Source organism: Oryctolagus cuniculus, chromosome 6 (assembly GCF_051225735.1).
Source record: "Oryctolagus cuniculus isolate XC-2025 breed Fujian yellow rabbit chromosome 6, ASM5122573v1, whole genome shotgun sequence".
Taxonomy (NCBI): domain Eukaryota; kingdom Metazoa; phylum Chordata; class Mammalia; order Lagomorpha; family Leporidae; genus Oryctolagus; species Oryctolagus cuniculus.
In genome coordinates this window covers 64,968,376-64,982,035 of record NC_142872.1, presented here as the reverse complement: position 1 = coordinate 64,982,035, position 13,660 = coordinate 64,968,376, and the positions used below count along the sequence as shown (strand labels likewise).

The 13,660-nt window shown below is 52.0% G+C and overlaps 1 protein-coding gene across 1 annotated transcript; it reads right to left on the bottom strand.

Annotated features, from left to right (window-relative positions):
- Positions 1-2,660: 2,660 nt before the first annotated feature.
- LOC100351987 (transmembrane emp24 domain-containing protein 9) lies at positions 2,661-6,270 on the bottom strand. Its single transcript, XM_051843683.3, has 5 exons — positions 6,071-6,270; positions 5,850-5,950; positions 5,270-5,395; positions 4,185-4,331; positions 2,661-3,464 (listed from the first exon to the last, which is right to left on the bottom strand). The coding sequence occupies exons 1-5, from the start codon at positions 6,252-6,254 to the stop codon at positions 3,315-3,317; spliced, it is 708 nt and encodes a 235-aa protein (XP_051699643.1). The 5' UTR covers positions 6,255-6,270; the 3' UTR covers positions 2,661-3,314.
- Positions 6,271-13,660: the final 7,390 nt, after the last annotated feature.

Here is a 13,660-nt window from a genome sequence, read left to right as displayed (position 1 = left end):
GTGGGATACCAGCATTGCAGGCAGTGGCTTAACCTGCTGCCCCACAACAGCCAACCCCTACCTCACTCATGAGCATTTATCTCCCAAGGTCAGGGAACCGATGCACAGAAAGGTCAACTTGGTAGTTTGGTTGTGCAATCTTCCCCCCATCTACCTTCGATCTTAACCACTCTGCTTCATGGAGAACTTCACTGTGGGTGGGAAATTAACCATTGCCAGCAACTCCTTTCGCCTTTAAGCCCTGAGGTATACCCCCTCTCTTCATTCCCCTTCCTGTTGGGCAACCTGTGGTCTTTCTTTAAAAAAAAAAAAAAAAAAAAATCCATAACCTGGGATGGCCATTTGGTCTACCAGCGGAGTGCCTGGCTGGTTCAGTTCCTCAGAGGCAGTACATGATAGCCCAATTACTTGAATCCCTGCCACCTACGTGGGAGGCCTGGATTGAGTTCCTACCTCCTGGCCCCAGGCCAGCCTGGCCATTGAACCACTACAGGCATTAAGGGACTCTGTTTCTCTGACTCTCAACAAACAAAAAAACCCACCAACCCATAGTTTTTAGCAAAAAGAAAAAGTTTATTTGAAAAGCAGAGTTACAGATGTCTTCCATCTGCTGTTCACTCCTTGAATGGCCACAATGGCCAGGCCAGAGCCAGACCAAAGCCAGGAACCTGGAACTGCATCTGTCTCTCACAAAGGTGCAGGGACCCAAGAACTTGGGCCATCTTCTGCTGCTTTCCCAGGGAGCTGCATCAGAAGCACAGCAGCTAGGACTCAAACAGACACCATACGGTTCTACAGTTCTACAGAATCCCTGACCGTGTTCCTCAAACCGTCAGGGAACCATCACAACACAAGTCTGGGAGTCAGTCCAGAGAAGCCCACAAAGATGTGAGACTAGATGCTGATACAGAATCCAGAACAGAACAAGGAACCAGGAGTCGGTGGTGTGGCAGAGCAAGTTAAGCCGCCTGACACCGCATCCCATGTGCGCACCAATTTGAGTCCTGGCTGCTCCACTACAGATCCAGCTCCTTGCTAGTGGCCTGGGAAGAGCAGCAGATGGAAGATGGCCCAAGTGCTTGAGCCCTTGCATCCATGTAGCAGGCCTGGAAGAAGCTCCTGGCTTTGGCCTGGCCCACTCCTGGCTGTTGTAGCCATCTGGGGAATGAACCAGCAAATGGAAGATCCCTTTCTGTCTCTCCCTCTCTCTGTAGCTCTTTCAAAATAATCTTTAACACACACACACACACACACACACAAAGGAACTTAGGTATAATTAAGGAAGTCTATATCAAGTATGAACTTTAAACAATGCATTGTTTCATTAGTTTTAACAAATAAATGCATCATATTAATGCATGTCAATAGAGAAGTATCTTCACAATTTTTCTGTAATGCTGAACCTATTTTTTAAAAAAAGATTTATTTGTCTGAGAGGCAGAGTTAGAGAGAGATAGACACAAATCTTCCATCCACTGGTTCACTCCCCTAAAATGGCTGCAATGGCCAGGGCTGGGCCAGCCCCAGGCCAGGAGCCAGGAGCTTTCTCCTGGTATGCTGCGTGGGTGCAGAGGCCCAAGCACTTAGGCCACCCTCTGCTGCTTTCCCAGAGGCATTATCAGGGAGCTGGATCAGAAGTGGAGCAGCTAGGACCCAAACTGGCACCCATGTGGGATACCAGCATTGCAGGAAGGGGCTTAACTGGCTATGCCACAGCATGGCAAGGGTATTACCTAAAAAGAAATTGGAGGCCTGGGGCCAGCACCATGGCGTAGCAAGTTAAGCTGTCTGCAGCACCTGCATCACATATGGCCGCTGGCTAGAGTCCCAGCTGCTCCACTTCTGACCCAGTTCCCTGCTATCGTGCCTGGAAAAGCAGCAGAGGGTGGCCCAAGTGCTTGGGCTCCTGCACTCACGTAGCAGACCATGAAAAACTCCTGGCTCCTGGCTTCGGTGTGGCCTAGCCCTGACTGTTGTGGCCATTTGGGGAGTGAACCAGTAGGTGGAAGACTTCTCTCTGCCTCTGCTTCTCCTTCTCTATTCCTCTGCCTTTCAAATAAATGAATCTTTTAAAAAATAGTAAATTTTAAAAATGTGGAGGCCTGGGTGGCAACATGAGCTCAGATGATACCCTCCTGGCAAGTCAGTAGCCCTCAAACCTTGTTACCCAGCAGGGTAGTGAGCCATGCTCCTCGCACCCCCCAGCTGGAACAGCCCCCCAACCCACACCCCCACACCAGCTGGGCGCCTCTGCCCCACCAGTTCCTTCTATCTAAATCCTTCCTCTGCTTCAGTCCTTGCTGAAACCAAGCCGTGGAGTGCCTCATCCCCACCAGCGCAGGGCCTCAACCCATGCACCCTGCTGCCCAGGCCCCTGCTTACAATCCTGCCCACCCGTTGGGAGAGGGAGGGCATTGCCCACGGAACTGGCATAGGGAAGTGGTGTGGAGTTGAGCCCAAGCCCGTAATGTACTTGTCTGATGGTCTGGGCCAACTCAAGGCCCCTGCTGCAGGAAGACATGGAGGGGACAGAAGAAGGAGGCTCACAGGGGGGGGTTCACCCTGGAGCGTGAGTGCCAAGTGCTTTTTGCCCTAAAGAACAGATGTTCTCTGAAATGCCCTGCACCATCCGCCTGTGGACACTAACTTCACACAGGACAAGAAGTCAATGTTTTTAATTGGGAAACCAATGTAACAAACCTAGACTTATGGCAAATGAAACCAGTAACTAAGACTCTGCAGGCCCCGTCCCCAGCAAGCACCGTGGCCCCTGCCTGGCCTGACCCCAGTTCCTCAAGCCCCAGGAAGGACTAGCATCTGCAGAGGCCAGGGTCGATGTCAGGGCCACCTTCCCTCTGCCCCCTCAATAGCTCAGCAGGCTGGGTCTGAGAGAAGAGAAGCAAGGCTCCTGGGAAGTAGGGAAACCACAGCCACACCCCACCCCGCTCAAAACCCCAAGTTAGCAAAGGAAGACAGACTTGCCCACCCCTCCCCTTCCCCATAACAGCAGCCTCACTCCCTGATCAGTAACACTGTGATTCTGAGGTGCCAGTGGGGCTCCGAGGGGCTTCACCAGCCCCTGGTGATTACTGCAAAAGGCCCTGAGGCCTGGGGGAGGGGCAGGCCCTTGCCCCACCACCTGCTCAGTATTAGCCAGTCAAGCTGCTGCCCTCAGCTTGCACCTGGGGTGCCTGCAGCCCCTCTCCCCTCCAGGTCCTACGGCTGGGAACCAGTCCTCCTGCCAGACAGAAACCAGTTCCAGGAGGTCCTTTCTCCCAGCCTGGGAGAAGGATGGCCTGTGAGGCCTGAGACGCCTACACCAGCTTCTTGGCTTCAAAGAAGCTCTTGAGGTGCCGCATCTGCCAGACACCGACGGCCACGAGGATGAGGGTCTGCAGAATGGACCACCACAGCACCCGCTGGTTGGTGCTCTCGCTGGTCTGCCGGAAGCGCTCCTCTCGCCACTGTGGAGGGAGAATGGGAGGTAAGTCTGAGCTGGCCGCCTCTGAGGCTGCCCCAGGAGCAGCCAGCTCTGCCTAGGTTACAGCCAAGTGCCTGCCAGGATCACTGCTGGGAACTGTCTTCACCCGCAGCAGCCAGATGGCCTCACACAGCCACTCACGTCCTCTAAGTCTGCGTCCTCGTGTCAGGCACGGTCCTCACCCGGCCTGGCACCTGGAGGAAGGATGTGGCCTTGCACTAAGCCCTCTCACCGGCCTCCCAAACTGCTGCTTGAGGACTGTGGATGCAGCTTGCAAACTGGTGGCCTGGAGGCTGTGTCTGGACTTCCTGTGTGGTCTAGCTCCTGCATGTTTCGCCAACGTTTCAAACCCAGGAAAACGTCACATAAAATAACCCAAGTCGCTGGTTCTTCTTGAAACCACGGAAGATCTGAAAACCCGGGGCAATGGCTGTTCCTGTTCAGAGGCCGCTGCCCTGCCTGCCCTGCGGTGAGCGATGCATTCACGGCCGCATTCACGGCCTCTGTCTGGTGCTTGGTCACCCGTGAATGAGACCCCCGGTCTAGCAGCACCTGGAGCCATGGACACAACCACCCCTGTCCTGCCACTCTGTGTCCAGCTGCAATCCGGGGCAATGAAAGCCTATGAAGCCTGTGCCCCTTCACAGAGGAGACGGTGACACCCCCACCCACCTTAGCTGCAGGCCCGCGCCCTCGCACTCACCCGCTGGTAGTTCTGCTCCTTCTGGATCTGCTCCACCTGCTCCACCAGCTGCCGCACGCGCAGCTGCAGCTCACTCAGCTTGTCCTTGGCAGCGATTTCTGCGTAGTCGTTGGCATGTTCACCCACCTGGATGTCCAGGTGGACCCTCTGGGGACAGACAAGGGAGATGAGGGGGATCAGGCAGCCCTGTGCCATTTTCCTGCCAGCGACTGACAATTGAGACTTCCTGCCTTTGTCCATTAAGCCAACAGACTGAGGCCTCCATCAGACCCAGCCGTCCAGGGCTCAGGGCACACAGGAACGGCAAGCCTGGGCTGCTGCGTGGCTGCCACTCAGCCACTGTGCCCTAGATGTCTGCTGAAAACCAGTGCATTTAGGAGACACAGAACGTGACAGACAGCAGGCACCTCTTCTCCATGGGCTTGCTGTCTACACTTTCAGGTACTGAGGTCAATTGTTATCTTCATTGGGTGACGATGCTTCTTGTGACACATCAAGCCACAGCCTGAGGCCGTCACAACACCCATTCACGGCACTTCACTCACCACATATGCGCTGTGTCATCACATATCACCGCAAGAAGCGTCTGGGTATGATACCAGATATTTTCAGAGTGAGACCACATTTGCCTTTTTATTATTAGTTGTTGCTAACCTCTTACTGTACCTAATTACACATCAGACGGTATTGTCGGTGTGTGTATGCAGGGAAGAATGTAACAGATGCACAGGAGGACTGTTCTGCGCCGTCCTCAGTGCCAGGCATCCACTTGGAATGCACAGAGACACTCCTAAGTCTCAGCGACAGAAAGAAACCAGAAATGCAATTCCAAAATAGGCAAAGGACCTGAATGGACATTTCATCACCAAGGAAGACCGCCAAATGGCTAGTAAGCCCCTGCGAAGCTGCACACCACCACTGATCAGTAGGAAAATGCAAATCAGAACTCCGGTGAGAGACCACCTCACACCCACTAACTGGGAGACAGACTAACCGGGAGACCCCTACAGTGCCACCAGTCCCCCCTCCCCGCCCCCGGACAGGGCACAGGGGCTGAACCGGGAGTGCCAGAGGGGCCCGCTTACCAGCATGCCTCCGGCAAAGAGGGAGAACTTGGTGGAGTTGGAGTGCAGGCAGATCTGGTGCTCGCCAGGGGTGTGGGAGGTGAAGGTGAACCTGCCTTCAGAGCCATACTGCCGGGCCAGGATGACCTGCAAGAAGCAAGACGCTTGAGCGCGCACGAAGGCCCTAGGGACCACGAAAGCTGACACGGGGCACGCCCCTCCAGCACCGAATGACTGGCAGCTGCTCAGAGCAGAGCTCATCTGAGAACCTCTGGGACTGACATCGGGCTGGCCAGGGGCTGCTCTCGGGAAGCGCCTTCTTGTATTCTGATCCTTTCAACTCTTTCCGTGCGGCATTTTATTAAATGAAAAGTGGTGGGAAGTGGCAGCTGGGGGGGGGGGGGGGGTGTCTGGTTTCCACCACGGCCATGAATCCGCCCGCCGCACCTGCCGAGGGATGTGGCTTGGCGGCGCGGCGCGCAGGGCGAAGCTCAGGGCAGCAGCCCGGAAACTCCGATCTTCCCCACGACACCAGCTGTCTCTGCCACACGAGCACAGACACAGAGAGGAAGTCCTAGCGCCTGCGTGGCGCGAAGCTCACCTTGTCCTCCGGGTCCTTCACCTCCACGAACATGCCCAGCCCGGGGGTGGCCGGCTGGTACTCCTCCCGCTGCTTGTCATACAGCTGCGTCCGGTAGTTTCCTGCGGGGAAGCGGGGCGCGCACAGCTCAGAGCGGCGCCGCGAGGCTAGCGGAACTCACAGTCCCGCACCCCGCTCCCCGCCCCGGTCTCTTCCCAAACTCTCCCCTACACATCCCGCACCTATGACCATGGTCTCGTCCGGAATCTCCTCAATAAAACACTTCTTCTCCGTCTCTCCGATGTGGAAGTAGAGCGTGCTACCGGGGGCCGCAAACCACAACAGCAGCAGAAGGGTTCGTATCACCCAGCTTAGCCTGGTTCCGGGTCGGGGTCCGACGACCCGCACGCTCTGTTCCGCAGCCATCTTGCCCCACCTTCCCGCGCAGGCGCAGCAGGTCCAGCCACGTAGCCCGGCCGGCGCCGCCGCAGTGTCTGCCGGGACCGCGAGTTCCTCCAGGCAGACTACAAGTCCCGAGATGCCCCGCGGCCTGGCGCGGCGATACCTGATTGGGGCAAGGCTTCTACTCGGGACGCAATTGGGGCCCCAGAGTCATTCTTTTCCTTTATCCTCTTGTCAGCAAGGCGGACTGGCGACTAGTGACGGTTACTGGCCTTTTATAGGTGATGAACCGGAGGTTTTGAGATCACTGAGCAGGATTCAAATCCAGGATCTCTGACTTTCTTTAGAACAGCAGCTGCCGCTGTCGATTTTGGACGGATTTATTATCCCCGACATTCAAAAATAATTTTTTAGAAAGCCAAGGTCTGCCTCCATCATTGTTTTTGTCCCCAAACTCCATCAAGTCCTAGATCTCTCCTCCATCGTCCCGAGCAGCCCACCCCCACCCCGATCGCCGTCACAGGCGTGGGCGCGGGCCCGCCGCCTCCATTTCTGGACCAGGCGGGTGGTCGCGGGTCAGATCAGGGAGGGTATTGGTGGGGACCCTGGGACAGTAGGAACACACAGGTCCTGAAAGAACCTGCCTCCGCGAGAAACGGCTTGCCAGGGATTGTACAGCAAGGGTCCAAGGCGTGGCCAGGGCCGGCGCTGTGGCTAGCAGGTAAAGCTGATGTAGGCAGGCAGATAGGATAAAATGGATTAGATCTGGGAGCTGGAAGACCACGCCTTCAGCACGGCCCTGTGTGATCTCAGGCCCCTACCTTACCCACCTGCCAATCAGGCTATGTAACCACGCCCCTTGGGCAGTGGATAAAGGCTTGGAGCATGGTGGGTCCCTCCCTTGTTCCCCATGCCTTTGGCCGGTGGCTCCCTGCTTTCCTGCCTGGGAGCACCCCACCTGCTCTCTGCTTGGTATGGACCCGACTTAGCTTCTAGGCCTCTCTTTCTCCCCTAAATAAAGCCCTCACTCTCCTTGCATTTCTCTCACTGAATAAAATCCTTTAAAACTTACCATGTTGTCTCGTCTATTTGAGCCAGTATTCAGAATTCTTCTCTCACTACGTGGCAAGAGCCCACAGGCTTATAATATTGAAAATTATTAATAAGCAGTTCAGTAGCAAAGCCACCGCCTGCAGTGCCGGCATCCCATGTGGCCTCCTGTTCAAGTCCCGGCTGCTCCTTTTCTGATCCAGCTCCCTGCCAATTCGCTTGGGAAAGCAGTAGAGGATGGCCCAAATTCTTGGGCCCCTGCACCCATGTGGGAGACCTGGAAGAAGCTCCTGGCTCCTGGCCTCAGATCGGCAGAGCTCCAGCCATCGTGGCCAACTGGGGAGTGAATCAACTGATGGAGGACCTCTCTCTTTCTGCCTCTCCTTCCCTCTGTGTAACTCTTTCAAATAAATAAAAATCTTCTTTTTTTTTTTTGATAGGCAGATTTAGAGAGAGAGAGAGACACACACAGAGAAAGAGGTCTTCCTTCCGTTGTTTCACCCCCCAAATGGCCGCTATGGCCGGCTCGCTGCGCGGATCCAAAGCCAGGAGCCAGGTGTTTCCTCCTAGTCTCCCATGTGGGTGCAGGGCCCAAGCACTTGGCATCCTCCACTGCCTTCCTGGGCCACAGCAGAGAGCTGGACTGAAAGAGGAGCAACCGGGGACAGAATCCGGTGCCCCAACTGGGACTAGAACACAGGGTACCGGCGCCACAGGCAGAGGATCAGCCAAGTGAGCCATGGCGCTGGCCTAAAAATCTTTTTAAAAAGATGAACAAAATTCATAAATCGTTAGCTAGATTCACCAAGAAAAAAAGAGAAGACTCAAGTAATAATATCATACATGAAAAAGGAGATAGTACAACCGACATTGCAGAAATGCAAAGTGTCATTAGGGATCATTGTGAACAGCTATACACCCATAAACTGAAAACCCTAGAAGAAATTTCTGGGCATATATAACTTACCATGAAAACCACAGCAGACCGATGATGAGTAATGAGATTGAATCAATAACAAAATGTCTCCCAAGAAAGAAAAGCCTAGGACAAAATGGTTTCACTGCTGAACTCTACAAAACCTTTTAAAAAATTATTTGTTTGGCAGAGTGTTGGGAGGAGAGAGAGAGAGGGAGAGAGAGAGAGAGCTTCTGTCTGTGGATTTACTCTCCAAATGGCCACAACAACAACCAGGGTTGGTACTGGCCAAAGCCAGGAACCAGGAACTCCATCTGGGTATCCCCCAGGGGTGCCAGGGGCCCAGGCACTTGGGCCATCTTCCACTGACTGCTTTTCCAGGAGCTTTAGCAGGGAGCTGGATTGGAAGTAGAGCAACCAGGACTGAAACTGATGCTTTTATGGGATGCTGGAAGGCAGCAGCTTAACCTGCTGCACCACAATGCCAGCCCCACTCTACCAAAGTTTGAAGGAAGAACAAATATTAATTGTTCTCAAACTATTGCAAAAAACTGAAAGGAAAGGAACTCTTCCAAACTCATCCTACGAGTTTGATTCCAAAACCAACAAAAACACAGCAAAAGAAAACAGTAAACCAACATCTCTGATGGACAGAGACGCAAGATTCACAACAAAATACTAGCAAATTGAATCCAGCAGCACATAAAGATCACTGATTCACCATGACCAAGTGGGATTTATCCCAGAGATGCAGGAACGGTTCAAGTACACAAATCAATAGATACAATACATCACAGAATGAAAGCTAAAACTCATACAATCATCTCAATAAATGTAGAAAAAGCAGTCAATGAATCCCACAGCCATTCAAGATAAAATTACAGAAAACATTAGGTACAGAAGGAGCACAACTCAACAGAATTAAGGTTACGTACAACAAGCCCATGGCCAACATTAAACTGAAAGTGTTTCCTCTAGGATCTGGAACCAGACCAGGATGCCTGCTCTCACAGCTTGTGAGAGATCAGGCAAGGCAAAGGAATAACAGACAGATGAGGAAGAAAGAAGGAAGCCAAATGACCTGTTTGCAGATGACCTGATTCTGTACCCCGAGAAAAAGACTCCACGAGGATATTATTGGAGCTGACAGATGAATTCAGAATTGCAGGACACAAAATCAGCACACAATGATCAGTAGCGTTTTTATACATCAATAGTGATTTCACTGGGAAATTATAAGAATAATCCAATTCACTTTAGCTGCAAAAGAACAATTCACCTTGGAATAAGTTTAACTAAGGATGTAAAAACCTCTGCAATGAAAATTACAGAACACTGATGATTAAAGAAACTGAAGAATGCACAGAAAAATGGAAAGACCCCCATGTTCACAAACTGGAAGACTTCATATTATTAAATGTCCATATGCTCAAAGCAGTTTGCAGATTCTGTGCAGTCTCCATCCAAATACCAACAGCATTCGCTACAGAACAAGAGAAAAACAATCCTAGAATTAATATGGAAGCACTAAAGGCCCTGACTAGCCAAAGCAGTCCTGAACCAAAAAACAAAGCTGGAAGCATCACAGGACCAGATTTCAAACATACTACATAGCTATTGCATGATGCTAGCATAAAAGCAGACAGACCAACCAATGGAACAGGATAGTGACCCCAGACATGAATCAACATATCTACAGCCAACTGATCTCTGACAAAGGTACCAAAAATGCAAACTGGAGAAAGCGCAGTCTCTTCAGTAAATGGTGCTGGGAAAACTTGATATCCACATGCAGAAAACTGAACTTGACCCTTACCTTTCACTAATCAAACAATTACTCAAGGGACCGGCGCTGTGGCGCAGCGGGTTAACGCCCTGGCCTGAAGCGCCCGCACCTCATATGGGCGCTGGTTCTAGTCTTGGCTGCTCCTCTTCTGATCCATCTCTCTGCTATGGCCTGGGAAAGCAGTAGAAAATGGCCCAAGTCCTTGGGTCCCTCCATCCACGTGGGAGACCTGGAAGAAGCTTCTAGCTCCTGGCTTCAGATTGGCGCAGTTCCAGACATTGTGGCCAATTGGGGAGTAAACGATCAGATTGAAGATCTCTCTCTCTCTCTCTCTCTCTCTCTCTCTCTCTCTCTATCTTTCTCTCTCTCTGCCTCTCCTCTCCCTGTGTAACTCTTTCAAATAAATAAATAAATCTTTAAAAAATCTACTCAAGGGGCCAACACTGTGGCGTAGTGGGCTAGGCCTCTGCCTGCAGTGCCAGAATCCCATATGGCTGCCGGTTCGAATCCCGGCTGCTACTCTTGTGATTCAGCCTTCTGCTATGGCCTGGGAGGGCGGTGGAGGATGGCCCAAGTCCTTGGGTCCCTGCACCCATGTGGAATATCCAGAAGAAGCTCCTAGCTCCTGACATTGGATTGGCTCAGTTCTGGCCATTGTGGCCATCTGTGGAGTGAACCAATGGATGGAAGACCTCTTTCTCTCTCTGCCTGTCTCTCTCTCTCTCTCTCTCTCTCTCTCTCTCTCTCTCTCCCCCTCTCCCCCTCTCTCCCTCTCTCCCTCTCTCCCTCTCTCCCTCTCCCTCTCCCCTCTCTCTCTCCCCCCCTTCTTTCTCTCTCTGCCTCTGCCTCTTTCTGTAACCTCTCAAATAAATAAATAAAACCTTTTAAAATAATCAACTCAAAGTGGATCGAGACATGAAACTACTAGAAGAAAACATAGAGGAAACATTTCAAAACACCGGCATAAGCAATGATTTTTTGGGGGTAAGAGTCCCAAAGCACAGGCAATAAAAGCAAAAGCAGCCTGAGCCACACCTCCCACCTGGCTCATCTGGTTTAGCCAGGCCCCTCAAGCGAGAGCTGTGTCCAGGCCAGAGCCTGCAGCTGAGCTGCTGGCAGCTGTTGGCTCTCCGGTTGCTGTACCCCTGTAGCCAGGCCTGACTGCCCCAAATGGTGCAGCCCTGGGTGCTCTGCCCCTGGGCACGCACTGGGTGGGGCCATCAGTGGGGGCTTCCGTGCTGTACCCTGTAGGCCTGACATCACACAGCAGGGGTGAGGGGTAGCAGCAGGTGCAGTGTGCCCTCACTCCTGGGAGAGAAAACAGTTTTGGGGGTGTGCCAAGTATCAGGGTGACTTTAAGCTTTGTGAGGGTTTTAATGTGGAGCTGAGACAGCACACACTTGCAAATACATCAGTGTAAGCAAGAAGTTCTGGGGCAGGCATCTGATGTAGTAGTGAAGACAGACGCCAGTTGGGACCAATCAGAATGCTTGGGTTCATGCCCAGCTCTGAATCCTGACTCCAGCTCCTGCTAATGACACCCCAGGAGGCAGCAGGGGATGGCAGAAGCAGGCAGGTCCCTGTCGCCCCCAGGGGAGACCTGGATTGAGCTCTTTGCTCCTGGTTTCAGCCCCAGCCAGAGGACCTGGAGGGCTTTCGAGAAGTGAACAAGTGGATGAGAGTGCTTTCTCTCTGGTCTGCCTCTCTCTCTCAAACAAATAAAAATAAATAAATAGATTTTTAAACAAACATAAAGGACTTGATTTCACATATGGGAAATTTTAGTGCTGGGAAAAAAATGTTTCACAAATAAGTTCAACATGAAGAAATGGAAAATTGAATTTCATGACCAAGTTACTTTATCCTAAAAATGTAATTGATAATGGAAGTATAAAATGTCAAAGCATCAATTAAACCTCTCTTTGTAAATTACCTCCTTGCTTCAGAATCACAGAGGATGAGGGTGTTCTTACTGAGACGGCACAGGACTGGGGACTGGGAAAATGAGTGTGTGGCCTCCCTAAATCCATTGTTGTGATGTTAGTGTTTGAAGTGGTTTTCTGGGACGGGTGTTGTGGGGTAGCGGGTTAAGCTGCTGCCTTTGATGCCAGCATCACATACAGGCACAGGTTCGAGACCCAGTTGCTCCACTTCTGATCCAGCTCCAGGCTCATGCACTTGGGAAAGCAACGGAAGATGGCTCAAGCCCTTGGGCCACTGCACCCATGCGGGAGACCCAGAAGAAGCTCCTGGCTCTTGGCTCCGGACAGGTCCAGCTCTGTCATTGCAGCCATTTGGGGAGTAAACCAACGGATGGAAGACCTCTCTCTCTCTCTCTCTCTACCTCTCTCTGTAACTCTGCCTTTCACATAAATAAATATATCTTTATATTAAAAAAAAAAAAGAAAAATGAGGTGATTTTCTTCCTCCCAAAAAAGGGTCCTACCACTTTTTGACGTTGTTACATTGGAGACCAAATTCCAAGGAGCCTTGGAGGGAACAATTCCACTTCAGTGACACCCAGACCCTGAGCTGGTCCGCTCAGAAACCTTGCCCCCTGTCCGTAGCCAGAGGGATTTTTCCATGGAGAGCTTCTGACCTCAGGAACGGCCTCCCCTCAGACCAGACAGTGGATGCTCGTCCTTGCTGTCCTCAACCTCAGATCTGAAAAGCAGGAAAAGAACCAAGAAGAACTGAAGCTCAGCATGGGCAGCGTGGGCTCCCAGGCTCAGTGTCTTCCTGCATCTACTATATAACAGCACAGTGTCTTTTTTTTTTTTTTTTAAGATTTACTTTACCGGGACTTTAAAAAAAAAAAAAAGATTACTTGCTATTGCTTATTATTATTTGAAAGGGAAAGCAATAGAGAGAGGGAGGGAGGATGGGGAAGAGAGAAAGAGCGCGTTTCCATCCCCTGGTTCACTCCCCAAATGACTGCAAAGCCCGGGACTGTGCCGCGCGGAAACCAGAAGCCCAGAACTCCATCTGGGTCTCCTGCGTGGGTGGTAGGGGCTCAAGTACTTGGGTCATCTTCTTCCCAGGCACATTAGCAGGGAGTTGGACAGGGCCTGAGCGGTTGGGACTCAAACCACTACTCCAATATAGGATGCCTGTCTCTCAAGAGGCGGTTTAACCAGCTGCGCCACAACGCCAGGCCCTGCTGTGACTTTTTGAGCTCAGAGATGAGACAAACTAGAAGAGCTATCCTCAACCACTGTTAGTGAGCACCATGCTGGGGCGCCCAAGCCCGCCCTCCGGGGCAATGACGGACTAGGAGTGGTCATGGAATTTAGGATTTCCTCGTGGTTATGGCTCGTTACAGCCAAGGACACAGATTAGAATCAGGAAAAAGATGAACGGGGCAGAATTCGGGGATTGGGCCTTTGGCTGGGCTGTACAGCAGTGTTTTTTCTCTCTTGGAAATAAGGTGTGACAACATGTGTTGAGTACTGCCAGCCCAGGGAGCTTGGTGCCCCAGGGTTTTCTGAGGGGAGGGGGTTGCCCAGGCATGGAGTGTCCATATGACTGACCCTCCAGAGGTCAAAACGGATACAGCGTGGCGTGCCCTCTACCATAAACCCCAGGCTAGCGTAAACTCTATCGCATGGTACGGGACATACAAATAAGCTCTTACTAGGCAGGATGTCCCAGGGGCTTAGAGGTGGTCTCCCTGGAGCC